Source organism: Panthera uncia, unplaced genomic scaffold, assembly GCF_023721935.1.
Source record: "Panthera uncia isolate 11264 unplaced genomic scaffold, Puncia_PCG_1.0 HiC_scaffold_1566, whole genome shotgun sequence".
Lineage (NCBI taxonomy): Eukaryota > Metazoa > Chordata > Mammalia > Carnivora > Felidae > Panthera > Panthera uncia.
The window spans coordinates 5,298-30,907 of record NW_026058213.1 but is presented as its reverse complement, the minus strand read 5'-3'; the positions used below and the strand labels follow the sequence as shown (position 1 = coordinate 30,907).

Genomic DNA, 25,610 nt, shown 5'->3' with positions numbered 1-25,610 from the left:
TGGGGCTGGGGGGGGAGGGGGGGCATGCAGGGCCAAGGGAGGGGGCCTATCATCATCGAAGTTGGAGGTTTGCCCGACCTCCAGCACTGTGGAGTGCCACCTGTCCGGGCTGACAGACGAGCATTATGGCTTTCCTTTTAATCAGCTTAATTTGGGGCATCTTAACACAATGACTGGTGCTTTCGGAGGCTGCCGGAAAGCAGAGGTCCCGGAGCCGCTGCACTTTGCATGCACGTAGCATCTTTTCACTGGAAGCTCTGTTGGTTCCCCCCCACTCGTGCCCCCCTCCGCCTCAGCCACTTGGGCTATGACTCCCTCTCTTGGAGATTCTCTGCCCTATATGTCTTTACTTAGAGCTGGGAAGAAGCACAGGGTGTCAGGGGAAGCAGTTCTGAAGCTGGAGGCTTGCCCATTTAAAGCCAGGCTTAGCTTTTAACTAGATGTAACTGGGGGACAAGCAGGCTTTAGTTCTGTTCTCTAGCGGCAAAATGAGGGCATGTGGCTGTCTGAGCTCCAAAAGCCCTTCAGACCCCCAAATTCCCCGATTCTGTAATCGCCTGTGTGTGTTGTCCCACAGTTCTGCCCTTTGGAAATGACCTTAGTTCTGCTCCTCTCCGGCTCTGCCTCCTTTTTCTTTCCAGGCCCCGCTGGATTTGTGGCAGGGTACCCCTCCCTTCAGGTCACCACTTCCCCCACCCCAGGCCCATGCACTGTCCTGCCCTTCTGCTCGGGAGAGCAGGGGCTCCTTGGGCAGGAGTGTGTGAAGTAGGCATGTCTGGCCGCAGGTAGTGGTGCCACCACACATTTTCCTCTTCATCAGCTCACTGGAAGTCCTCATGCTCTTTGCAGGCCCAAGAAGGGCTCCTAACAATATGCTAAAGGCAGGCATTAAAAATACAGAGAGTGAGTTCTGTGTCTGAGCAGGAGGGTGCTGATTTCTCTGTTCCCACCATCACAGACTGTTCGACACTGTTCCTATGAGAGGCTCTTGCCCTGAAGTTTTTCATCTAGATAAGGGTGGTAGTATCTGCAGTTAACAGTCAAGCTGGTAACAGCCAAGTTGTGAAGAAGGGGAACCTGGAGCAGGGTTAGGCAGAGGCCCCAGAAAGCTTTCCAGGAGCGGGGACATGAGTGGCCCCAGAGACATTTAACTTCCTGCTCTGTCCCAGGTGAATCTAGAAGAGAACAGGGAATGGGGTTCAGGGTCCCTCATTTCTGGGATAACTGCTGTAGTCATTACTTAACTCTTCAAGTAAGAGGTATCAAAGGTCAAGAGCTGGCCATCATCAGTAACAGTATAGATTAAAATTAAAACAGGGTTGAAGAAGTGTTTTATACGAAAACTTCCTTCAGTTTATTCGGGAAAGCCTATACACGTGCTTTTGGCTGGAACTTCTATAAATGTGACACTTCATATCTTGAAGGCCCTTGGCTCTGATGTCCAGTAGAAGTGACTGCCAAATGTCCCAGCCTTCCCTGTAGGATTTTTCCAGAACTTTCTTTCCGGTTTCAGGCCGCTGGAGGGGAAGACTAAATACCAGAAACAGTAGAAACATTGGTGACCCACAAGGGAAGACTCTGTACGGCCTGAAATCAGGTTCTTTAGCTTTCCTGAGCTCTGTCTCATTTGGAGGACGATCTTTCTCAGGGATGCTTGGTGTGGCCAATGCAGTGATGATCATGGAATCCTGAGATGGTCGTACCTTGGGGGTGGAAGGTGTGCTGATCCTGATTACCTCCCCATGGCACCCAAATACAGGAAGGAATGCTGGACAGGATTGGCCAGGGGGCATGAGGTTTCCTGGGGAGGGGAAGAGGGGGTGGTGGTGTGGGCAAGGTTTTCTACACAAACTTGACATCAGGAAATCTTCAGCAAATGGCTGTGCCATGGGAAGCCCTCTTTTTAAAGAGGCCTCATTCCTGACACCTGACAGGCATTTCTTTTTTAATTTAATGGCTCAGAGCTATTGTCTGCCCCTTCCCCCTTCTCAATCAGTTGAGAATCCTGCCGTCCTCCTTAGATAACAAAAGCTCTTCACTTGATCTTAGCCGAAAGGCTGAGAAGTGAGGATAACAAAAGCTGTTTTACACTATACCTGCAACTAATATGACACGGTATGTTAATTATACTTCAGATTAAAAAAAAAAAAAAAAAACTCTTTATGCCATATGCTTTGGATAGGATTTGTCTTCCATGGAGGCAAACATATGGTTACCATCCTTATGGTGTGGAGGGGTTCTGACTCATTCTCCCTGCCTCTTAGAAAAAAACTTGTTTATTTTTTTTTTATTTAGAGAGAGAGAAAGAGCATGAGTGGAGGAGAGGGTCAGGGGAAGAGAGAACCCCAAGCAGGCTCCATGCTCAGTGTGGAGCCCGATGTAGGTCTTGATCCCATGGCCCTGGGATCATGACCTGAGCCGAAATCAGAAGTTGGACATTCAGTCAACTGAGCCACCCAGAAAAGAAACTTTTGTACAATAACCTTCAACAGCTCCTGAAGGACCTCTGTAGTGGAGGGGCGTCCCATAAGAACTGGCTAGATTCAACTTCTTATTCTCTGCAAGGAAAAAGAAAGAGGAAATTAATACTCATTTAAATTCTGCCACCCTGCATTTCTGAATGAGGAGGGGGCTGAAGGAGCCGGAGATGTGAGACGGGGTGTGTGAAGATGGTATTATGCCAACACGGCCTTTAAGAACAAGTCAGCTCCTTCAGATGGTGCTCAAATGGAGAACAGAGCAACCTAATTCCAACTTTGGAAGGAAGACTGGCAGAGTGGGCCCTGCTCTCCATCTCTGACACAGAACCTTCCCAAGGGACAGTCGACCATGGTTTGCTGATGGTCACTTGTTTGCTGTGTTTATCCCCACACTAGCTTTGACTTTATTTATGATCAGTTTTCTTTAGATTGTGTGCCTTTACAGTGTTCAGAAACCCTCACTGAAACATAAGTGCCCTTAGAAACATTATGCCTTTAGGGGCACCTGGGTGGCTTGCTCAGGTCATGATCTCACAGTTCGTGTGTTAGAGCCCCCGCATCGGGCTCTGTGCTGACAGCTCAGAGCCAGGAGCCTGCTTCGGATTCTGTGTCTCCCTCTCCCTCTGCCCTTCCTCCACTCACGCTCTGTCTCTGTCTCTCTCTCTCTTTCTCTCTCACAAAAATAAATAAACATTAAAAAAAATTAAGAAACATTATGCCTTTGGCCTTCACCCCCAAGCATGTTGGGCAAGTGGTAGGTGACCTGGGAGCACAGCCCCTGGAGGCTGAGTCTTGGAGGAGGAACAAAGGGAAGGTAGAGAGGGTCAGACAGGGTGGGGGATGTGACCATGCCACAGAAGTTTGAGAGAGGTTGCTGGGTGCTTGGTTGCCAGTCCCTGAGTCCTCAGCTTGTTTGGGGTGGCACGCAGACCTCTGCAGCCAAGTTCTGTATGTCTTGTGGCGCAATCCACCTCCTGTGGCAGACGCATGGTGCTCCCTTTACCAGTCTGAAGCACATGCTTCTCTGTACCACATCTTAAAGAAATCTAAAGAATTCTTCCAGACTCCAGGCCTGGAATGATCTTCATTCCATAATAAATTGTCATCATTTACTGAGTTTAACAACCTATATATGTGATCTCAGTTGACCTTTACCCTGTGAGCATTTTTTTTTAAATTTTTTTTTTTAACGTTTATTTATTTTTGAGACAGAGAGAGACAGAGTGTGAACAGGGGAGGGGCAGAGAGAGGGGGAGACACAGAATCTGAAACAGGCTCCAGGCTCTGAGCTGTCAGCACAGAGCCTGACGCGGGGCTCAAACTCACAGACTGTGAGATCATGACCTGAGCCGAAGTCGGACGCTTAACCGACTGAGCCACCCAGGCGCCCCTACCCTGTGAGCATTTTTGATCCTTACTTTACAAGTGGACGAAACGTAGCCGCTGCCTACAAGTGCGGTGTGTGGTCGCAAATATTACCGTCCCTCTTTTCATTTTTCTTACATTTTGGGGGATAGCTGTTGTTCCTAACCTTCATTTTCGTAAAAAGCTGTAGTTTGAAATGTGGGATGGACAAGATACGAATGGAAAATTTGGGGGGTATGGAAACCGTGTCCCTGAGTAGTTAGTTCCAACTCTATTTTAGATCTTCGGAAAATAAAGATAATGCTTTTGTGCTTGGCAAACAGTAACTTCTGGGCAGTGAAACTTGCTCAGTGAAACAAACAGAAGGGAAGCATAGATTAAGCTGTGGAAAGACCCAAGCAGAATCCAGTTAACGTATTTTCCATATGTATATGCTGCTTGAGTGCAGAAAAGCAGCCTTGCAAAGGAGTGGGGGAAGATGTCTGGTAAGAATGATTTCTTTAGCTCACACCCACCCCACTTGCTGGAGCAACCAGCCCCTCCCTAGTGACAGCCAGGAGTCGCCTTGGCCTTCCAAGGCACCCGGCTAACAGAAGCATCTGCCTGGGGCAAACCCACTCTGAGTTTTCCCTACCAAATATAGACTATAATATCAAACAATGCTGCAAATTCTTACTTATTTCCAAATTGGACAGTTCAAGTGTCCGGAGTTTTGTAAACATTCTGTGTTGCATTTTTATGAGAATTGAGGGTGGTAAGTAAGCAGAAAAATGTTTTTTTTAAGAACTTAGACCTGGTTTGTGTGAGTACAGTTCAATCCATTCTCTTTGTATCCATTCTTCCAGTGCTACCCTTGCCTAGTTCTGTAGCTGTCTGTGGTGCTGGCCTTTCCTCTCTCCGTCACCTCCCAGTGTCCACAAGCAGAAAGCATCCAGTTGGCACCTTGATTACCAGGTGCTGCGTGTCCATAAGTGTCTCGTCACCTTAGCCAGGTTCTCATGTGCATTCGACTCTCCTGGCCTTCTGCTAAAACATGGATTCTGTTATAGGTTGATCAGGAGTGGGCTGTGATTCTGCATTTGCAACAAGCCTCCCAGGTGGTACTGACGCGGCCGGCTGGGGACGCCCCATGAGTCAGTGTGGTCCCAGGGCACCATGGGGACACACATCTCCTTTACTTCACGTTTCTTACCACTGGGAAACTAGCATGCAATATGCAAGGCTTACATTGTGTACATTTTCTTCAGAAACGCTCTGCACATTGTTGATCTTGCTAACAGCTCTGGTCTGACCCGTTCTCCTTTTAGGACTGCCTCAAAGCCTGCCAGGAGCAGATTGAGGTGGTGCTGCTCAACAGCCTGCAGCAGTTCCGTCAGGACCAGGGGGATGGGTCCAAGTCGGAGGATGAACTGGACCAGGCCAGCACCCCTACAGACGTGCGGGATATTGACCTGTGAGGATGCAGTCGGGCCGAATGGGAGAGACACGTTCACATCTGCTCTCTCCTTCTCTCTGGTTGTGTTTTGTTCTTTATGTTTTAGGATGAAACTTAAAAAAAAAAAAAAAAATTCTGCCCCCACCTAGATCATATTGAAAGATCTTTTAGAAGTGAGAGAAAAAGGTCCTATATAAATGGAATAACTAAAAGCATTTGGTGCCTATTTGAAGTACAACAGAAGGGAATCCCTTGTATATGCGAACAGTTATTGTTTGATTATGTTAAAAGTAATAGTAAAATGCTTACAGGAGACCCTGCAGAGTAGCTAGAGAAAAATGTACGCCTGCAAATATGGGAACAAATTAGAGGAGGCTTTTTTTTTTTTTCATGTTATGAACTAGCACGTACACACCCCTTTTAGGATAATTTCAAGGAACTGCGTGTGCCATTTATGGCGTCATTAGATTGCGAAGCAATGAACTCAAGAAGGAATTAGAAATAAGGGACATGATGGAGGCAGGGAGGACAAAATCTGTTAACGCGGTCGAACCATTTTGGACGTGGAAGCACCTTTGCTCTCGACCACCTGTTTGTCACTAAGTCAGGAGCATAGCTGAATCTCTAGTTGCGAACTCTTGCTGTCTACAGTAGCTGCTACCTAAAAGAGGAGGTTTTATTTTGCCAGTCGGACGCAGGTGATGGGGTCCTGGGTTTCACGTGTCTTTTTGACATCATGCTTCTTCTTCCAAACATGGTTCGTGGCAGACACCACCGTGTTTTTATCAAAAGGGGCAATTTCGCTTTGGGCCATAACCAAAACTCCTATGAAATGGAGGCAGATGGAGACCGAGGGTGGGATCTGGAATGGAATCTTTTCTCTTAATGTATTGAAGAGGGTAATGTGACCTTGGCATCCTTTATTAAAAAAAAAAACAACTGATTTTTGGTGCTGATTGGCATGTCTGGTCCACAGTTTAGCATTGTTATAAACCATTCCATTCGAAAAGCACTTTGAAAAATTGTTCCTGAGGGATAGATGGGATGGTTTATGCAAATCATGCTGGATAGACTCCTCCCTTGTCCTGTGCCCCTCCCCCTCCAGCCCTCAGTCAGGTGACTATTCACTTCTGGTATCTGACATTCTTTGGTACACAGTTCTGGTATCCCTACCAGGACTCAAGAGACACCCCTTTCCACCAACATCCCTGTCACAACATTCCTCCATAAAGCCTACAAACAAAAAGCTGTTACATTTTGATGGCACAGAAGGATCTGAATTCCCACCTATATACTTCTCCTTTGGACATGGAAAGAAAAGTTATTGCTGGTGCAGACAGACAGCTGAATATGAATATCAGAGTGTGGCATTGTGTTCCCTTTTCCGTTTTTTGTTAATTTCATTGCAAAGTTGTATTCAGCGTACTTGAATTTTTTTTTCCTCTCCACTTCTTGGAGGCATTCAGTTAGCAAAGAGGTTGGAGCAACAACTTTTTTTTTTTTTTTTTGCACAATTATAATTGACAGGTAATGAAGCTATTAAAATATTTGCCTTTTTGAGTAAAAAAGAAAAATCAGAACAGGGCTGCTTTGAAGAATTATTTTATACACAGATTCTGCCTTGTTTCGTAGTATGAGGGTTGAAGATGGAGAAAAATCTAAGGGTCTCTTATTTTTCATTTTATTGTGTTCAGTTTTTTATTATTATTTTTTTTTTTTGCGCTGCTAAGAAGCTAAGATCATTCATCCTTATTCACATTAACAGTACCTAGCTGTAATGTTTCACAGAGTGTGCTGCTATTTTATAAACATTTTTATAATATATTATTTTACTGCTTAAATCCCAAGTCCTGAAGTAGATGGTTGAGATAGGAGTTCTTCGTACTGGAAAAGCCCTTCCATAGTTTATTTTCTTCTGGTAGCGTATTCATGGTTGGTTTTTTTTGTTGTTGTTGGTTTTTTTTTTTTTTTTTCCATTTGGGTTTTTTGTTTTTGTTTTTTTTTTCCCTCTCTCTCTCTCTGATCACATTCTTCAAAGACAGAACATTCTTTACCTCAGGTTTACTGGACAAAATCAATAGCTACAAAAGAAAATGATTCACATTTTTGTTTTCATAATACCTCACAGCCGCATAGTTTCTGCTTGGGAGCCATTAGTGTGGGGAAAGAAGTCGGGGAGGAGGCTTCAAGCCCCTCTCAGTGGAGGGTAGGGTGGTTTTGGGTCCTGGGTCTCACACCCAGGGACCTTTTCAGTCATGAAGGTCATCAGGCTTCCATTTTGACTCCGGTATCCTCATCATGATGGAAAAAATACAATAGAACCAAGGGATTTCCCTTCCCCCTTCCCCCCCAAGGCAGACATTCAGCAAAACCTTTATGCAGTGAACTAGGAAGTCATAATTTGCACTTAGGTACCAGGTATCTGGAGACAGATTGAAAAGAATTCCAGCAGGCTATTTGGAGACCCTCATCTTGTGGCCCTTTCGTAAAGCAGGGCTTTCATCTGCTTAGGGTCCTTTCATCTTGAAAGCTTCCCCTCTAGCTTTCCCCTTCCCTGACATGGGCATCCCCAGTGTAGGATAATCTCAGAGGCTCTTCTAGATCTGAATCTGTGGGCATGTGAATCTGCAGCATGTGGTATCGTGGGGGTTCCTTCTCCCCTACCTGTCTCAGACTGCGGCAGGCTGGCACTATGCACAGCCAGCCCCTCTGCTGAGTGGCACTACATGGACTTCAGGCTTTAAATTGCATTGAATTGGCAAGATTGGGAAAATAGGTCAGATAAGTATTGGATTGGTAGTGGAAGGGAGGTGGAGAGGCTGTGTCTCTACAGAGATGCCGTTCCAGAGGAGTCAGTCTCTCTTGAAGTATGTTTGGAAGGGTTCAGGATTTGGTGAGTTAGCATGACCCTAAAATTCTAGGGAGTTTCTGGTAGGGCGGTGAGTTGTGAATTCTGAAGTTTTGGAGAGGAAAGCTGAGCAGCCAGTGTTTTGTCAAGAGCTCACTTTGCACAGGATACTCTTTGGGGCCGTGAGGAGTAACACGGGATGGAAGGATACGTGGTCCCTAAAGTCCTTGGGAGTATTGGAGCCTAAAGAAAGCGAGGTATGAAGTCACTTAACAGTGACTGTCCCTGGCTCAAACAGAAGCAGCAAATGAGAGAACCTGATGAATAAGGAAGGGAACAGGCCTGCAGACTCTCCCTGCAGTCTGTAACTTCCTGGGTGCCACTGGGGTGATCTTTTTCTCCTTCTTGCCCTCGGGGCCTGGTGTGATGGGAGGTGTGGTGTGGCTGATGGGGAAGGTGCTAGTTTGTTTGGCTTTTCTGCCTGCTCCCTCCTTAAAAGAAGGAAGCCTAGATTTGTTAAAGTAGCTGATGCCCTCTCCTTAGATCTTGGTTTCCTTGGTAGGAGTTTTTATGTGACGGAGTTCAGCTCTCCCCCACAGATTTTTTTTTTCCTCTTTCTCACCTCCCACAAATGGGGTTCCAAACCTATTGGTCTTTTTCTACTTTGTTGTCTATCTGTTCTTCCTCCTCTCTGTTTCAGTTTTTGTTTTTTTGTTTTTTGGGGTTTTTTTGTTTTGTTTTTTGGTTTTTTTTGGTCATTGCTATTACTGTTTTTCTCCATCAGTGGGGGCTAAGTTGTTCCCCTAGCCTGCCAAATTTTATTCCCTCCCCTAGTTTGGCCAAATCCCGGGGGCGGGGGAGAAATCCTAGTATGCCAAAAATATATGCTAAGCATAATTCAATTCCATGCAGGTTTGTAACAGCCAAGAAGCCCTGCAGGGTGGAAGCTGGGGACAGGTCCCTCAGTAGAATGTCTTCCCGTGTTGAGAGGAGGGCTCCTCAGAGCAAGGAGCTTGTCTTAGGGGAGGCTTTATTAGGAGAACTGCCCCAGGACCCCACTGAAGAGTTCACCATGTCTTAAAGCCAGATCCCCTTTGGTCTATGTGCTCTGTACAAGAGGCGGGTCAGGTAAAGCAACCCTCACGCTGTCGTCCCTTCGCCAGCAGGATGGGCTCCTCTTCATGGGGAACTGTCGCTTTCCTGCAGTCTGGCACCCTTGGGGCCTTCTACACTACCCCAGGGGCTCTGAGGATGAGGTTAAAGAGCATTAGGCAGGATTGGATGACTTTCTCAAAGAAGGTGGGGGGAATTTTCTCTCCATGGGCCATAGGGGGCAGGGCTGGGAGAAGAAATAGACTTGCACCTTATATCATGTAAATAATGATTTTCTAGTTCAAGAAGATAATATTGGTAGTGTGGGAATGGGAGGGAGGAATGGGGAGGAAGTCTGAGTAAGCCAGTTGGCTTCTAAGCCAAAAGGATTCCTCTTTGTTTATCTTTGAGACAGTCCAACCCTGAGTATAGCTTTAAAAGGGAAATTAGTGCTGAGACGGTAAAGTCCCCTTAAGCCAACAAACTGTAGCTATAGAACGAGTGAGCGCAGGCTTCTAGTGGTGTGGGCTCGGAGCAGTTTTTAAGAGCTACTTGTGCTGTCGTCCGTTTGTACAAAATAGGGCAGGAAGATTCAGGAGGAGGTTTATGACTTTCTCATACCACGTGGCTTTTCACGGTTCTGGATTCTAAACAGCCCAGAACAGTCCTTTCAGCCAGACATTTGTGTGTCTCTGCTTTTAGACTTGGCTGGACTATCAGACCCGATTCTTGGCTCAGGTTTCAAGAAGCCATCAGCAACTGTATCCGTGCACACTGTAGCTGCAGCATGCCTTCCTCTGCCTGCAGCCTACTTTGGGGAAAAAAGTGCCTTACTGACTGTAGACATTACAGCATCCAATGTATTTTGACAGGTGCCTGTCCTTTAAAAAAAAAGTTTTGTTTTGTTTTGTTTTGTTTTTGTTTCTTTTAATTGGGTTTCGTTCTTACCGTTGGCCAACTCTTAAATCCCCAGCAAATCACTGGGCCATTGGATTTTTTCCATTATGTTCATTACCCTTGTACCATGTACCTCAGATCTCTTTCTCTCTCAGTTACAGTTTCTCGTCTTGGACTTCTTTTATTATTATTATAATTTTTTTTTTTTTTTTTTGCTTTAAAATGAGTGTGATGCCATATCGAGTCAATGTTATTCTCTCACAATGTACTCTATAAGAGGTGTGGGTGCTTATTTGGTCAGGATGCTAGCAAGTGCTAAAGTAGCATGATCAGTATAAACAAAAGGTTTTTTAGGAAGTGTGGCAAAAGTGTTTTCTTGGTTATGATGGTGACATGGTATAGTCAGCTGCCTTTTAAGAGGTCCTGTCTGTTCAGTGTTAAGTGATTTTTAAAAATAATGGCCTGTTATTTTGACTAGCTTAAAGATGGATTTGCAAATGGTTTTGGATGCAATTAGGTTATGCTATTTGGACAATAAACTCACCTTGACCTAAATTCTCTGGCCACTTCGACTTATTTCTAGACCAGCAGTCCTCAGAATAGAACATATCTTTTCTCATGTCAGAACTCTGTTGGCAACAATTGGTAGTGGCATAAAACACAAATCTACATGTGTCTGTATTATCACAAGACAAGTAATCTTTTTTTCCCTTTTGGGGCCCCCGTGTAGCCATCTTACGCACTAGATGCCTCAGCCCACCTTTCTTTCCTAAGGTGGGTAGGTCCCTGCTATCACGACTGGGCTTATCCCTGACTTCTGCCAGCTGTTCACTCCTGTTGTGAGTGAGCATCCCTGCCTTGAGAGGCACCAGAGGCCCTGAGTGCCATCTCCAGATTCTATTCTAGGGGGGATGTGAAGAACTCCACCTCTGTAGTTTTCTTGACTCCATTCTGCTACTCTTCGTGGCGCCCCACTGATAACTCTCCCAGGAGGACTGGGCCATAGATACCCTTTGGCGGGGTGGGGTACGGCAGAGCCTAGGAAGGGGGTGAGAGAGTCCACACTTTCATGAATTGCCAGGCTCTGTTCCTAGCTGCTCCTGGACCACAGCTCCTCAGACCAGCTTCTGAGGGTAATGCAAAAGGCAATGGCTTCATGGCCATTTTGATGTTGCTATAAACACTCATGCTCTCTATAGATCCCTGTCTCTTTCAAAGTGACTAGAGGCTGTTTTCCCGTTTAATTCTGACCTGAGTTGCAATTGGTCATTGGGAAAGTCCAGATTAAGACATTGCCAGTTATTCTCCACCAACTCCACTTAACAGGATTTCTAATCTTACAAGGACCCTAGAAAATTCCCTTTGTCTCCATTCCCCCACTGATAACCACCATTCTTGGAGACAAGCAGGGATAACTTTGTTCTTGGGTTTCTGCCTAGTGGAGTCCGTAAGGCCTCTTGGGAGTTTCCAAGGACCCCAGTTGCCACTCCTAACCATCCTTGGAATTCTCTTCTGCAAGACCCGTTGTACAGCCAGGTCCCTCCCTCCCACCCCTCCCCCATCTGTTTGTCCTGCAGTGTCGCCGTGCCTGTCTGTTACAGGACAACACCACTCCTTCCAAATGCCTTCCAGTAACCCCGAGGGCTTCTCCAGTTCAGAACTGTGGATGTCTAAGTGTGGGAAGAAGACAAGGCAGGCGCTACATTCCACACAGCTGGCTATTGATAAATCTAAGGTCCCCTTTACAGGTTCTTTCAGAGCCATTTCATCCTACACTTGAAAAATCTCTAACCTGAGACACAAGTGCCCTTTGTGAAAGTGGAAGTTTGTGATGGAGTGAAGAACCAGAAATCTCAGGTCTTTTGTGCTCTGGTGACTACTTTTGTATTTCTTATGACTTTCCAAAGATCTGGAAGTTTTATGCAGGACACAGAGGTAACACCAGAATAAACTGTTCCAGTTGGCTTAGTAATCTTCTCAACACACTGTCATGAAGCGAGTATTCAAAACTGAATATTGCACCAGACTGTTTCTCCCCTGCCCTTACAGCAGTAACGACAGCAAAACAACTGGTGACCATGAATGTGAAGGTCCAGCCTATCCGTAGCCAACACTTGTGCAAGGCCTATGCTGAGTCTTTAAGGAAGAGCAGAGAAAAAACCCGTGCCCTGCGGCTAAGGAGCTTTCAATGGGGAAACAAAACACATAGCCGATAAGACTGCGTGGAGCTCTAACAGCAAAGGCCAGGGCGCCCCAAGTGTGGGAGGGGACACTTTCTGAGATGGGACAGGTTTCCTCAAACAAATGAGGTTTAGGAAAACAGTTTTGGTAAGACGCAGCATAATTTGGAAAACAGTAGAAACAACAGTTTGGCCTTTTCCAAAAAATAAGGGGATGGGAAGAGAATGAGTAACGCACATTAAAATATGAAGAGAAAATATTCAAAAAGCTTAAGAACACATATAGTGAATTTGAAATGCCGTAAACAGACGCTGTCCTCACGAAACAGGATGAACATGGCAACAGACACTCATTTTTGAGTCCTACCTACCCAATTTCTCCTAGGCTTAAAGAACTAAGGCTGGCACTTTGAAGATGATGGACTGGAGGGTTTCATGCTCTGGGCTCTGAGGGCCTCCCCAACACGGAGGAGGGGCAGAGTCTATCAGCTCTGACCCAAGGCTCAGTCCAGCAGAACTAAGTTGCCTGAAAAAACAGCAAGACAGAATTCCGCTGGCCCCTCTGGCCCCACCTCAGTATTCCCACTAGAGCCTTGAGTTTCTGCTTATCCAAAACATGGCTTCCGTTTCATGTGTGGTGATTTGCTTTGGCTCTGGCTTCAACTGGTCACCCCCTGACTACTTCAACTGGTCATCCCTGACTACCCTCCGGCCTTTGTAGGAGTCAACATACAGGTCTAAACATGCGGTGCTTCCTGGGAAATCCACAAGGTGGCACTAATACCACAGACAGGAACAACTTAGAAAAAAATGCTTGTGTGAACAGGTGTAGGATGACTGCCCAGAAGGAACCCCTGTTTCCGGCCACCAGAGGGACCAGCAATTCCCTCACCTGCTTCTCTGTTACTACTACATTCTGACTCCATCTGGAAGGGGCTGGTGTGATTCATGACTTCTGACTCTCTTCAGTGATTGGCAAACTGGCAGCCTGCAGACACATTTAGTTGACTCTCACCATGATTTAAATTGCCTTGGACTTACTTGCCAATGTAAGATGAGAGCTTCCACATAAAAGTCAGGATTTTAACTACTCTTGCTAAATCCACGTCCCGGCAACGACAGGCCCAAGGGACAATAAGGGCTGCAGCCAATGATGGTCTGACCCGTTTTCTGCCCCCTAGCATCCACTGAGCTTGACTCACTCATTGATGTCACCTGCCTGTCCCCTACTGTGTTTGCCACTCTGCAGCCTAAAATATGTCAGTCTTAACCTCTCTGCTATGATGTAAGACCCCTATAAGTCCCAGGTGGAACAGGCCTGGGATCCTTAGTCCACTTTTCTGCCCCAAATAAAGACCTCTACTCCCCATGAGCCTTCAGAATTGCTTTTCTCTCTTTATGGGTTTTTAGATCAGATAACCAGGGGCTGGGCCAGATTTTGAAATTCCTTTGAGACCCCTGTGCTCAGTCCACACTGGGGTCTGCAGGTGGGCCAGGTGGACAGGGTTCAAGATCAGCTTTTTCTTTGTTTGTTTTTGTAGGCTCTTTTCATTTTCATGGTACCTCAATGACCCCATGAGAAGATGCACCTGTAAGATTTTTCAATCTGTTGAAATAGTACAGGGGCTCAGTCAGAGGAGCATGCGACTCTTGATCTTAGGGTCATGAGTTTGAGCCCCACGTTGGGTGTGGGGCATAAATAAATTTACTTGAATAAATTAATTTTTTACAAAAAGGAAAAGCACAAATACCATGGCTGTTTCAGTATCCTGTCCCTTAAAATGATGACTTTTTATCCCCTCCTTTCACATGTGGGGCTCCTGGACACTGCTCATTCCTCCAACAGACTGCACGGGGCTGGTTAGATGCCAGGCATTCTGCACCAAACACTTCATTCAACAGATGTTTCTTCAGTACCTGCTTTTCCAGGAATGACGTCCCTGCACTGCTTGGTCTCGGTGGTTAATGGCAGAAACAGAGAAGTCACACAATGGCTGCTACTTGAGCGTGGTGGCAAAGAAGAGGGTGGTCTCGTGGGCTGCCTGCTCTGGAATCCCCATTGGTCTACCCACTAGCTTTGTAGCCTTGGGCATGTCACTTTTCCCTTCAGTGAGTCTGTTCCCTCATCTGTGAAATGGGGTGAGATAATAACAGTACCTCGTGAGTTAACTCATTGGAGCACTTCCTCATGCCTGGCACACAGCCAGAGCTTGATGAACGGTAGCAGTCCCCAGGCTAAAGTGGCATATGAGACAGGCACCTAATTCGGTCTTTTGAAAAATTAATGTCACAGGTACCAATTGTTTAGCTACTCAACACAGCCAACATAGGCACTGAGATGAGGGAGGCTTTTAGATAACTAGCAGCTAAGTGCTTTTTGTGAGATTTTAAAAGAGCTTTTCATGAGCATCCTATGTAATCCTCACAACTTGCTATGCATCTGATACTTCATTTTGTAGCTAAGTGACTTGAGGGTCACACAGCTCACAATAAGGAATCAGAGTAGGACCAGAACCCGGATGTGGCTCACTTAGATACCACATATCTCCTGCCACGCCGGGCTGCTTGACTTATTTGTATTTTGCTTACTGAGGATTGAGCTGAGAGAGTGAGACTTTCAGCCGAGGTGGGGTGGATTGGATGATACTGCTTGTTGAAATCGCCAGGTGGAATGTCACCTTCAGTGAAGACAAGGTCCAAGAAGAAAGAAAAGGGCCTTACGGTCTAAGGAGAAGTTTTGGTGGATTTATATCCTGGAAGTAGCATTTTCTTTCCCAGCATTTTGCCTTGCTTCTTGGTTATTCTTCACAGTGATTCTGTTCAGGTTCCTCTCAGTACATGTGGTTTATACAAGTGTAGCCACTGCGATTGTCAACCAGAGCTCACAGGAGCAGGAATGCAATAGTTTTTCCCTAAAACTAGTTTTGACCGGAAGACTCTGCCTCTCAGGCCGTTCTTAGTGTGCTTTCTGCCTTCCTAGGTTTGCATTCTTGTTTGGGTTTGCCTAGCCCCAGCACTCAGGGTGTGATGGAGGGGTGGGGTGGAAGTGATCCTGAGGCCTCCAGTTCAAGCCTGCAGAGCCCCTTCGGGATCAATGACTGCATACAGAAGTAAGTAGATTCTCAAAGTCTTGGTTGATATTTGTAGCCATTAAAAAATTTTAAGTGTGTGAGTATTGGCCACTCCCTTGCAACCTTGCTATCCACTTACAAGCAAACCTTGGGCTAAATTTTGCAGCACATCCATGCAGACATTTAGCAGACACACAGAAGGCCCTAAATGCTTCACACCGTCTGTCCTCCAGTGCTGTAACAGCACAGGGTTCTGTCTCTACCACTACCTTGCATGAAGGTTTCATTCCTCTAGGTAAATGTTCCAAAGGTAGGATTATCTGACCTTTAGAGTCAGCAAAAGGAACCAGAAGGCCTCCTGATCCTATGGCTGGACAGAGGGCTATTTAACGTATGAGGTTCCATGACACCCTGAGGGTTTAGGCCAGTCCCCCTAGATCCCTCATTCTGTTTATTCGGAGGTGAGGAGTGTCTAATATACCTATTTGGATTTCAGTGAGGCCCATAACTAACTTGCACTGTTAGAGTTGACAGGCTGCTATTTTCACCAATACAATCTCATTTCTGAAATTCAGGATATTAATTAAAGTATCCATTATAAATCAAGACTCAGATAACTGAAGTTCTTGTGGACTATGGTTCTTCTGATTAGGATACCTGTGGACCAGGGGCATCTGGTTGGCTCAGTCGGTTAAGTGTCTGCCTCTTGATTTTGGCTCAAGTCATGATCTCATGGTTTGTGGGTTCGAGCCACACATGGGGCTCTGCACTGACAGCCTGGAGCCTGCTTGGGACTGTCTGTCTCCCTCTCTGTCTGCCCCTCCTCTGATCTTTTTGAAAAATAAATAAATGAACATTAAACAAAAAAAGGATACCTGTGGACCACCCCTAGATTGTACATCCTTGATTAGGATGTGTTATGAACTAAATGTTTGTGTCCCCCCTCACCCCCAAATTCATATGTTGACTCTTTATCACCAGTGTAATGGTATTGCAGGTGAGGCCTTTGGGAGGTGATTGGGTCACGGATGGGATTAGGGCCCTTGAAAGAAGAAGCCAGAGGGCTAGCTAGCTCTCTCTCCACCTTGTGAGGATACAAAGAGAAACAGGTGGTCTGCAGCCCAGAAGAGGGCTCTCTCCAGAACCTGACTGTACTAGCACCCAGCCCGGGATGTCCAGCTTCCAGAATGGTAAGAGATCAACAACATCTGCTGTTTAAGCCACCCTGTCAGTGGTGTTCTGGTACAGCAGCTGGAGCCAACCAAGACAGAATGCTTGTGGTATCTGGGTTATAGCTTACCTGAATCACCCATACAGGCCATATATTCTATAATGTTTAAAGAAAACTGCAGACATTGCAAATGGGCCTTTCTTGGTGACGTTTTGCTGCTCTTGGATGTAAAAGAAATACTCTGCTGTTCCCACATGATGCTGGGGCTTGGAACTAAAAGATTATTGTGGGCTCTGTCCAGGGCACTGCACAGCTACCGCTTCTCTGGGGGTCTCTCCCCCTGACCTGGGGAGCTCCTCCTGGGAAAGGAGCATGGGATCCTTTCCCCCCAAGCCCCAAAACTTATGTCATTTACAAATCACATCACCATGGAGTGCCTGGGTGGCTCAGTCAGTTAAGTGTCTGACTTTGACACAGGTCATGATCCCACGGCTCTTGAGTTTGAGCCCTGCATCGGGCTTGTTGACATGAATGCAGAGCCTGCTTCGGGTCTTCTGTCCCCGCCCCTCGCCGCCTCCCTCCTTCCCCCCTTGCTCTCTCTCTTAAAAATAAAAATTAATGAATTAAAAAAATCATGTCACTAGTTTGTCCCTATTTCTCAGGGACCCACCAATATGGAGAATCCTAGTTCATTCAGGGAAGGGAGCCTTCTCATCACCTTTGTGTAAGCCTTTGTTTCTGTCAAGATTATTTCATTATCCTTGGGGGAGAGATTCTTTTCCTAGGCTCTTTATTGTCACTTTCCCTTTCCTGAAAAAGGGGACACAGGATAAAGTACCAAAAAATGCAGGGGACAAATACTGGAGGAAAAACACTGAGTACTGTTTCAAAAAATACCATCCTACCAGGGATGCAGGAGTTGGGGACCCTCATGGGTCCATGACACTCTTAGGTTAGGGTTGCCCAGCAGGGGAGGCATTGAAGTGGTCCAAGAACTTGGGCTTCTGCAACTTTATATTCATGGCTCAGTTCAATGAGCCTCTGGGCATTTTGGTCAATACTTTCCTGGAAGGTCTTGATGCCTTAGATATCGTATAAGCAATCATTCAGGGGCACCTGGCTTGTTCAGCTGGAAGAGTGTGTGACTCTTGATCTTGGGGTCATGAGTTTGAGCCCCATGTTGGGCGTGGAGATTACTAAAAAAAATAATAATAATAAAGGAAAAGAAAAAGCAATCATAACTTACATTTTCCATATGTCTCTGTAAAATCAAAATGAAGACACTATGGAAAATTTGCTTTGCTATGGCATTTTCTACTGCCTTACTTGCTTCACACTCTACATCTTTCTAGATACTAGGACCAAGAGACCAAGATTTTAGGGTCCTAAGTCTTCTCTTTTTCTTAGCATTTTGTCCAGGCTGTGGCAAAAGCAAGAGCCTTGACCTTCCCACTCGCCACCTCCCTAGTACTTCCTATTTGCCTGGAGTACTACTGACTGTACCATACATTTGTATGTTTCATACAGACTGTCATGTGTATTGTGATGGGGAGAGTCAGGGTGCCATAGTGGAAAGAGTCTCACTTAAGCAAGAAGATCTGCCTTTGGATCCCAAGGCTGCCACTGTATGAGCTCTGAGACTGTTCTTTTATAAAACAGGAGACCTCGCTGGATTAAGAGGATTAAGTGAGGCAGTCTGTGTAAAGTGTACTACACAGCAAGAACAAGAATGGGCTAGTCCGGGGGCGCCTGGGTGGCTCAGTCGGTTAAGCGTCCGACTTCAGCTCAGGTCACGATCTCGCGGTCCGCGAGTTCCAGCCCCGCGTCGGGCTCTGGGCTGATGGCTCAGAGCCTGGAGCTTGCTTCCGATTCTGTGTCTCCCTCTCTCTCTGCCCCTCCCCCGTTCATGCTGTGTCTCTCTCTGCCTCAAAAATAAATAAAAAGTTAAAAAAAAAAAAAATTAAAAAAAAAAAAATAAGAATGGGCTAGTCCGATACATGCAAACACATCAATACTGTGTGAATTGTTTTTAAAGGTGTTATATATGCATATGTTAATTTTTCAAAAGGTCAGCGGTGGAGGGGGAAATGTTGTTTTTCTGTGGATCCTGCTAGAGGAGAGTACTCTTGATACCATAGCAGTGAAACTGTAAGCATTTATAACCTTCATTGTATCCCCTCCGTGCTGCTGCCATTCTTCCAAATAGCAATGAACTTGGGCTTGGGGAGACTTCTTTTCCCCACTAAGTGACAGGCTCAAAGGCAAGGCATGAAAAGGGATTAGTGGATACATGTATTCAAATAAAGGGGAGTTCCCCAGAAGCACGTCAGGCTGAGAAGGCATCCTTCGACTGTCCATCAGTAGAAAAGCTATTTGACTGACAGATATGATTTTTTGGAACGAGCAATAATGGAGAACTATGGGTGACAGATGTCAGATGCTGGCAGAGCGGCTGCCAAAACAAATCTCCCTCCACCTTCAGACATCAAGCTGATGGAGGACTGGGCACAGTTGGACTGGCAGCCCCTTCTCACTCGGATCATCGGTCACATTATTATTTCTCAGTCACTGGACAAAGCAGATGGTTTACCATGTATTTGTGATTTTGTGTTGGCCTAGAAATTCTGTGTTTCCATCAGGGTACAGCATGTAATCAATTATGACAGTGGGTGGTGCAAGAAAATCCCTGCCAGTAAAAGTTGAAGACTTTCTCTTTTATTAAATTTGCATAAACCACTATAATTTCCAACTTGAAAGCAATAGTGGGACAAAGCAAAGTAGTGTTGTTAGAAATAACTTGGGTAATTGCAAAACCACAATTCTCAGTTGGTCCTGGAGTCTCTCAGTTCGTACTGATATCTGATGTCAGTTTTGTCTGTCCAGTTTTAGTCTTAAAATTTTCTTGTCTCTATTCTGGTCTTAAAGAACTTTATCTTAGAATCATAAAGTGACATAATCAGAGCCAAAGTCTGTAAAAGTAAACAGAATAAATCAAGAATACACATACCCATCAACTCAGATTTCTTTTTGAATATTCAGCTCTACTCTATTAAATGGTAATAATACTAAATTGGCTTGCCTTAGCATGTGAGTGGCTACATACAAAGAACAATATATACATTCTCTCTCATCTGCCCTCTGAATAATTTTCTTTGTGAAAGACCTCTCACATATATTTATGGAAAAAAATCCTTTAGTAATAAAAGAGCACAAGAATTTTTAACATTATAAATATTGCCTAGAGAAATCTTTGACACAAATAACATGTTTCTTCTTGTCTTTTTTTTAAATGCCTGAATTTTTTCTTATAAAATCAGTCTCAGTGAATAGTTTTCTATCTTACCCTTCCCGCCACCGCCCCCACCTTCCATTTATTCACCTATCAGGGGAATGTTACCATATTATTAGATATTCTTTAGGAACATGATTTCCAATGATGGCAAATATTGTTTGAGTTCGTAAATTGTGTCTGGCACTGTTCTAGGCACTGAAGACATGAAAAAGAACATGATAGTCCCTAGCCTCAAGGAATTTATATTCTAGCAGAGACAGGTGATAAACCTGTAAAAACAGTGAATAAGTGATATAGTTCCAGATAAAATACGATGATAGATGGTGACTGGCAGGCTACTTTGCTTGAGGGAAGCCCTCTTGATGAGGTGACTTGAGTTAGGATTGGGAAGCTGAGAAGGAGAAAAGCACTCAATGTCTTGGGAAAGAACTTTGTAAGCAGAAGTAACAAAAAATGCAAGGACCCTGAGACATGAGTGAGCATGTCATGGTCTAGGAACAGAAGCATTATAGCTGGAGCTTGGTGGGGAGGGGGAGTGAATAGGGAAATGAGTTTAGAGATCTAGAGGGGACCCAAGTCACCTTGGCCTTGTGGGAGGTTGGATAAGGAGGTGGGACTTTATTCTAGTGGCGATAAGACTCCATTAGAGAATTTTCCAGCAAGGGGCTGGCACGATGTGATTATAAAGATATCACTTTGGCAGCTGAGTAGGAGATGGTGTATGGTATACAAGAGCACAGGCAGCAGAGCTGTGTTAACAAGCTCTCACAATCATCCAGGCAAGAGACAACGAAGCTCAGGACAGGATGTAGTAAGGTCACAAGGAAGAGGGAAGAGTGATGGACTCAACACATAACTTGGTGATAAACCCCATAGAAATTTTTTTTAAGTTTTAGATTTATGTATTGACTTATGAAGATTTGAACAACACAATAAATAAACTTAATTAGACATGCAAAGAGCTTTGCATCCAATGACGAGTGAACCCATATTCTTCATGAGCACACATGAGACATTTACACAAAACGACCACGGACTAGATGACAAAAATGAGTCTCTAAAGTTTCAAAGATGTGCATCTTCAAAGATCTTTGAAGTACTGTAGATATAAGTCTATTACTTTTAGTGTTAATCTCAGAATAAGAAAAGAAAAACCCTTTAGTTAAAAAACTTATAAACAAGAAGAATAGAAATTTCATGACTCCTATTAACCAACAGGCCAGCATTTGGTACCAGTATAATTAATTTCACCCTTAATGCTATTGTTGAAAGTATTTAAGTGCCTGGGAAACCCATGCTCTCTTTCCTCCCTGATCTTACATTCTGAGTAGATCAAGCCCTTTCACACTTGGCGCATCTTCAGTGAAGACTATAATTAAATCTTTATTTGAAAACATGACTAAAAGTCCAGCACTCCCTGCATTACAGAGGCTACAGGAATTTGTGGTGAATTTGATGGGGAGTGTTAGGTTAAGGTATAGAATCAAGGATTACATGGGCAACTGGGTACTGCCATGAGATGAGAAAAACTTGAGGAGTGAGTGGTCTTAGGAGGTAAACATTAAAGATTCTGTGTGGGAAAAGTTAGCCCCAGAGGCCTGTTGGAGCTCCAAGTGAAGATGCTGGGTGGGTAACTGGACAAATGTAGGTGGAGATTGGGGGAACTTGCAGACTAGAGAAATAAATAACATCTATACACTGGATAGGATCACCTAGGAGACTGCATAGTTAAGGAGAAAAAGAGAGCTAAGGGCAGAATCCTGGGATACGCCAACATGCACAGTATTTATGGCATTGTCCACTTGCAGGCCTTTATGTGTTCCCCACATTTCCTGTCACATTTGCAGTTAAATAGGGCCATGTCAATAGCTCTGGACAATGCATGGAGGAAGCATCTAAGAACTGGTTCAAGACCTTCAGTTGTTCTCCTCTCCTGCCCCAGGAATCATGAATCTATATGTTGCAACTGATGTCTGTCAGCCATAATCTCTGAGTAACTACATGGAACAAAGCCCCTTTCTGATCCATGTTAGACATGTTACATGACAGAGAAACTATTATTATGTGTTAAGCCATGGCAAACTTCAGGGTTAATTTGTTACCTCAGCATACCTTGGCTGATCCTAATTCAGAATTCCGTCATATGCCATACCATAACAAAGCACTATTTTTCATTAAAAAAAGGGGGGGAGCATATGTGATTTGATAGGTTGCCAACAAAAGTATATCAGTGGTTATTTAAAACTTCTAGCAAAACAAAATTTAAACAAATTCCTTGTTCATTTTAGAAGCTGAAGAGCAATTCCAGAACTGTTGAGTGAATAATGCAAGATTATGTCCATTCTTTCCAAGATCCTCATCTCTCACCTATTTTCTTTTTCTGATTCTTAAAGTTTATGAAACATTCTTTTTATGCACATTTCTTGGAAAATTCTTTATGTTAATATTGGTGCTTTATAATTTTCTAAATTTCTCCTAGATTAATACTCTCCCATTCATCAGCTAATTTTTTAGATGTATGATTCATTTGACAAATTGATCATAACAAATATACCTCATTCATTCATTTAATAAATTTTAATTTAGTCTCTATTGTCTTTTAAACATTTTGATAGGAGCCAGGGAGAGAATGAAACATGGTCAGTACTTACTTTATGTCATGATCTCATAGTTTGTGGGTTTGAGCTCCGTGTCCGGCTCTGTGCTGACAGCTCAGAGCCTGGAGCCTGCTTCAGATTCTGTCTCTCTCTCTTTCTCTGCCCCTTCCCTGCTCGTGCTCTGTCTCTCTGTCTCTCAAAAATAAATGTTAAAAAAAAAAAAAAAAAAAAAAAGAAATGTACTCAGACTACCTTAAAGAGAAAGAGATTTTATTGTAAAAATAGAACCTTCAAAGTATCTGGTATTATGGCAGCCTGCGGGACTAGGGGCCAGGTAGTCTCCGTGTTACACACTTATGTCTACTTCTGTCTTTTTTTTTTTTTTTTCTCTTTCTGATTTCTTCCATTACCTTTGCCTGTTCTTACTCCCTACTCTGTAAATCTGTTCTCAAGCTTGTATTATTTGTGGTTTGTTTCTTCATAGCTTCAATCTGCATGCTCCCTTATAGTTAAATCTTATGGTTTCTCTACCTAATTAATTTCCTTTTTCTAGTTCAAACTTCCAGGAGAATCTGTTGGACTGCTTCATTCATTCATTCAGGCATTCAGAACATTTATATGAACTACCTACTATGTGTAGGCAATGTATCCCTATGGTAATTTGGGCCCCCTTTTAGAACTCTGAATTATCCCTCCTCTCTCATTCCAAAACTGACTGTTCCCTGGGATCTTGCTAGGGATGCTGAATTTGGCCTCCATTCCCAATCTACTAAATCAGAATCTTATTTTAAGATGATCCCCAGGTTATTTGTATGCCCATTCAAGTTCGAGAAGCACTGTTTTAAAGTTCTAGTTCTCAAAGCTGGCTGTACAGTGGAAACATTTGGGGATTAAAAAAAAAAAATACCGATGCCTGGATCCTTCCTGCAGAAGTTCAGATTTAATTTTCTGGGGTGCGGCACTCAAAAGGTGCTAGATGATTCCAATGTGTAGGCAGGTTTGAAAATCTCCGAATCAGTCCTGTGTCACCACTGACCAACTGTAAGCCTAGAATAATTGCTTAGTTTCTCTCTAGGCCAGATTCCTTGTATCTTAAGTGAAGATACCCTGTTTACCTCAGAGTTGTTCTGAGAGACAAATGTGATCACACATGTAAAACATTTGAAATGTGTGCCTATAAATCCCATGCATCACTTAAGTTCTTTAAACCCAACTTTTCATATATAATTGGAGAGAAATGCATTATCATATATGAGAAGTTAAGTAAAAATGCATGGAAAACAATGTAAAAGTTAACATCATTAAACTTTGTCATTGTAAAGCTAACACGAGTAAGCTTTACCTGTTATCCCATTTTACTTATCATATAACTGAGAGAGAGGTTAAGTAGCTCTCTCAAGACCCTGAAAGCTGTAAAAGAAACATTATTCACCAGATGCTCTTCAAAAATGACAGGGGAACCTTAAGACCATTGCAACTGGGGTCAAGACTATTGCAATGTGTCAGAGAGACTGAATTCAACTCCAAGTACAACAGGCACCAATAGGGTTTATTGCCAGGGGTCAGGGCGAGGGAGGGAATGGAAACTTATTAACAGGAAGTTGGTTAGATATCAAGGTTGAGGGGGAAGAGGAGCTCCATTAAATACCAAGGGTGGAGGAAGAGGAGCTTGATTAGATACTAAAGGTAAGGGGATTCTTGATAAACTGGCTTCGCAGAAGTCTTTGGTAAAACCGGGCTCAGCAGGCCAAGAATGAGGCCCAGTCTGGAAGAGCGCTCAAAAAAAAAAAAATCTGATTTCAGTTTGCTGCAGGACTGTGCCTGTCGAGGCGGGGAGAGGAACTAGGTGGATCTAAATCCGCAGAACTTGCTGACCCTACATCCCCAGTATTACGGGTTAACAGTAAAACCTCATACGACCCAATGTGTCTGGCGCTGTACACTCCGGAAGTAAGACTACTAGCTGCATTCCTGCTTCAAATGAAATCAACTCCACATCCGTGCCCCAGCTCACCCTTCTATCCGGAGTCTCCAGGATCCAAACTTGCCCGGGCAAGAACCGCCTCCACTGCGGACTCCAGGGCTGGCCCCGCAAGCACCTGCCGCGCGCCAATCACAGGCCTGCGCGCAGGGGCGCAAGCGCCACGGCCCTGGGCGGGGCCTCGTTGCTTACCATTCTCCGCCGCCCTGTCGGCCTCTCGCCGCCCTGATTGGCGCTCCTGGAATGACGTAGACGGCCGCCTCGGCCTATGGTGGCGGAGCCGGCCGGCCGGCAGGTTTGGCGGAAGTGGTGTGGGCGAGGTGTCCTGCAGTGCGGAGAAGCCTCGCGCCGGAGGGTGCTGGGCACGCGAGCTGCGCCGGGGCCATCACTTCCCCTCCCTCCGGGCGCCCGGAAGATGACCCGCTTCGCGCTGACCGTTGTGCGGCAGTGAGTATTGCCGTCGCAGGGTGCCCTTGTCGCCTTCTCGTCAGGGAGTTGTTGAGGAGTGGGTGAAGAGACCGTTGACCTGTCACCCCTCCTCTTCCCTGCTTGCTCGCCCTTCGGAGGGTTGGACCCCTCTTCCCCCGGCGCCCCTGAGCCGGGAAGGCGGGTCGTAAATATCTGGAGTCCGGCGTTACAGATGAGCACGCTGAGGTCCGGAGGAGTAAACGGCCGAGGTTCGCAGCCACTTGGCGGAGTTAAAGCTGAAAAAAGCCAGCCTTGGCTCCGGACTTCGTGCGCCGCTGGTTGCTCCCCCCCCCCCCCCAACGGATCCTAAAGAGTTTGCGGGATAGCTCGTCCCAGGCCCGTATTTGTGTGCTGGCTGCCTTCCGCCGCTGTCTCCCTCCATCTGTGCTGCACCCCCGCCCCTCGCTTGCCAGGGCAGCCGCAGGCGTGGACCTGAGATTTAGTTCTTCCCTCCCGAGATCACACTGCTGGCGGCGGCGGAGGGCCTCCACCCTCGTTTCTGCAACCCGCATCACTCCGAACAAATATTTTTATCATAACATTCCACGGTGGAGCTGAAAGCTGCTACGTCTTCATGTCTCTTATCTTTTTCCTTCGTAACGCTTCTTTGCCGACTGTTAATGGAAGTGCAGTGCAGGGTGGTTAAGACCACAGATTTTTCAAGCAGGATAGACCTGGGTTAGAATCCGGGCTCTGGTTAGGAGGAACCTTGTAACCGCGGCTTCCGTTAACG

At 45.2% G+C, this 25,610-nt stretch overlaps 1 protein-coding gene and 1 long non-coding RNA gene across 2 annotated transcripts in view; one reads left to right on the top strand and one right to left on the bottom strand.

Moving 5' to 3' along the window:
* Window positions 1-10,672, top strand: part of LOC125917183 (G1/S-specific cyclin-D2) — a 30,530-nt gene extending 19,858 nt beyond the window's left edge. Inside the window, exon 5 of the mRNA XM_049623447.1 lies at window positions 5,153-10,672. Within this exon, the coding sequence (XP_049479404.1) occupies window positions 5,153-5,302 (150 nt within the window). The 3' untranslated portion in view covers window positions 5,303-10,672. The remainder of the gene's footprint in view (window positions 1-5,152) is intronic.
* On the bottom strand, window positions 1,329-25,144 carry LOC125917184 (uncharacterized). Its single transcript, XR_007456105.1, has 3 exons — window positions 24,443-25,144; window positions 2,484-2,558; window positions 1,329-1,530 (listed from the first exon to the last, which is right to left on the bottom strand). It is a non-coding gene; the product is annotated as an uncharacterized LOC125917184 (long non-coding RNA).
* Window positions 25,145-25,610: the final 466 nt, after the last annotated feature.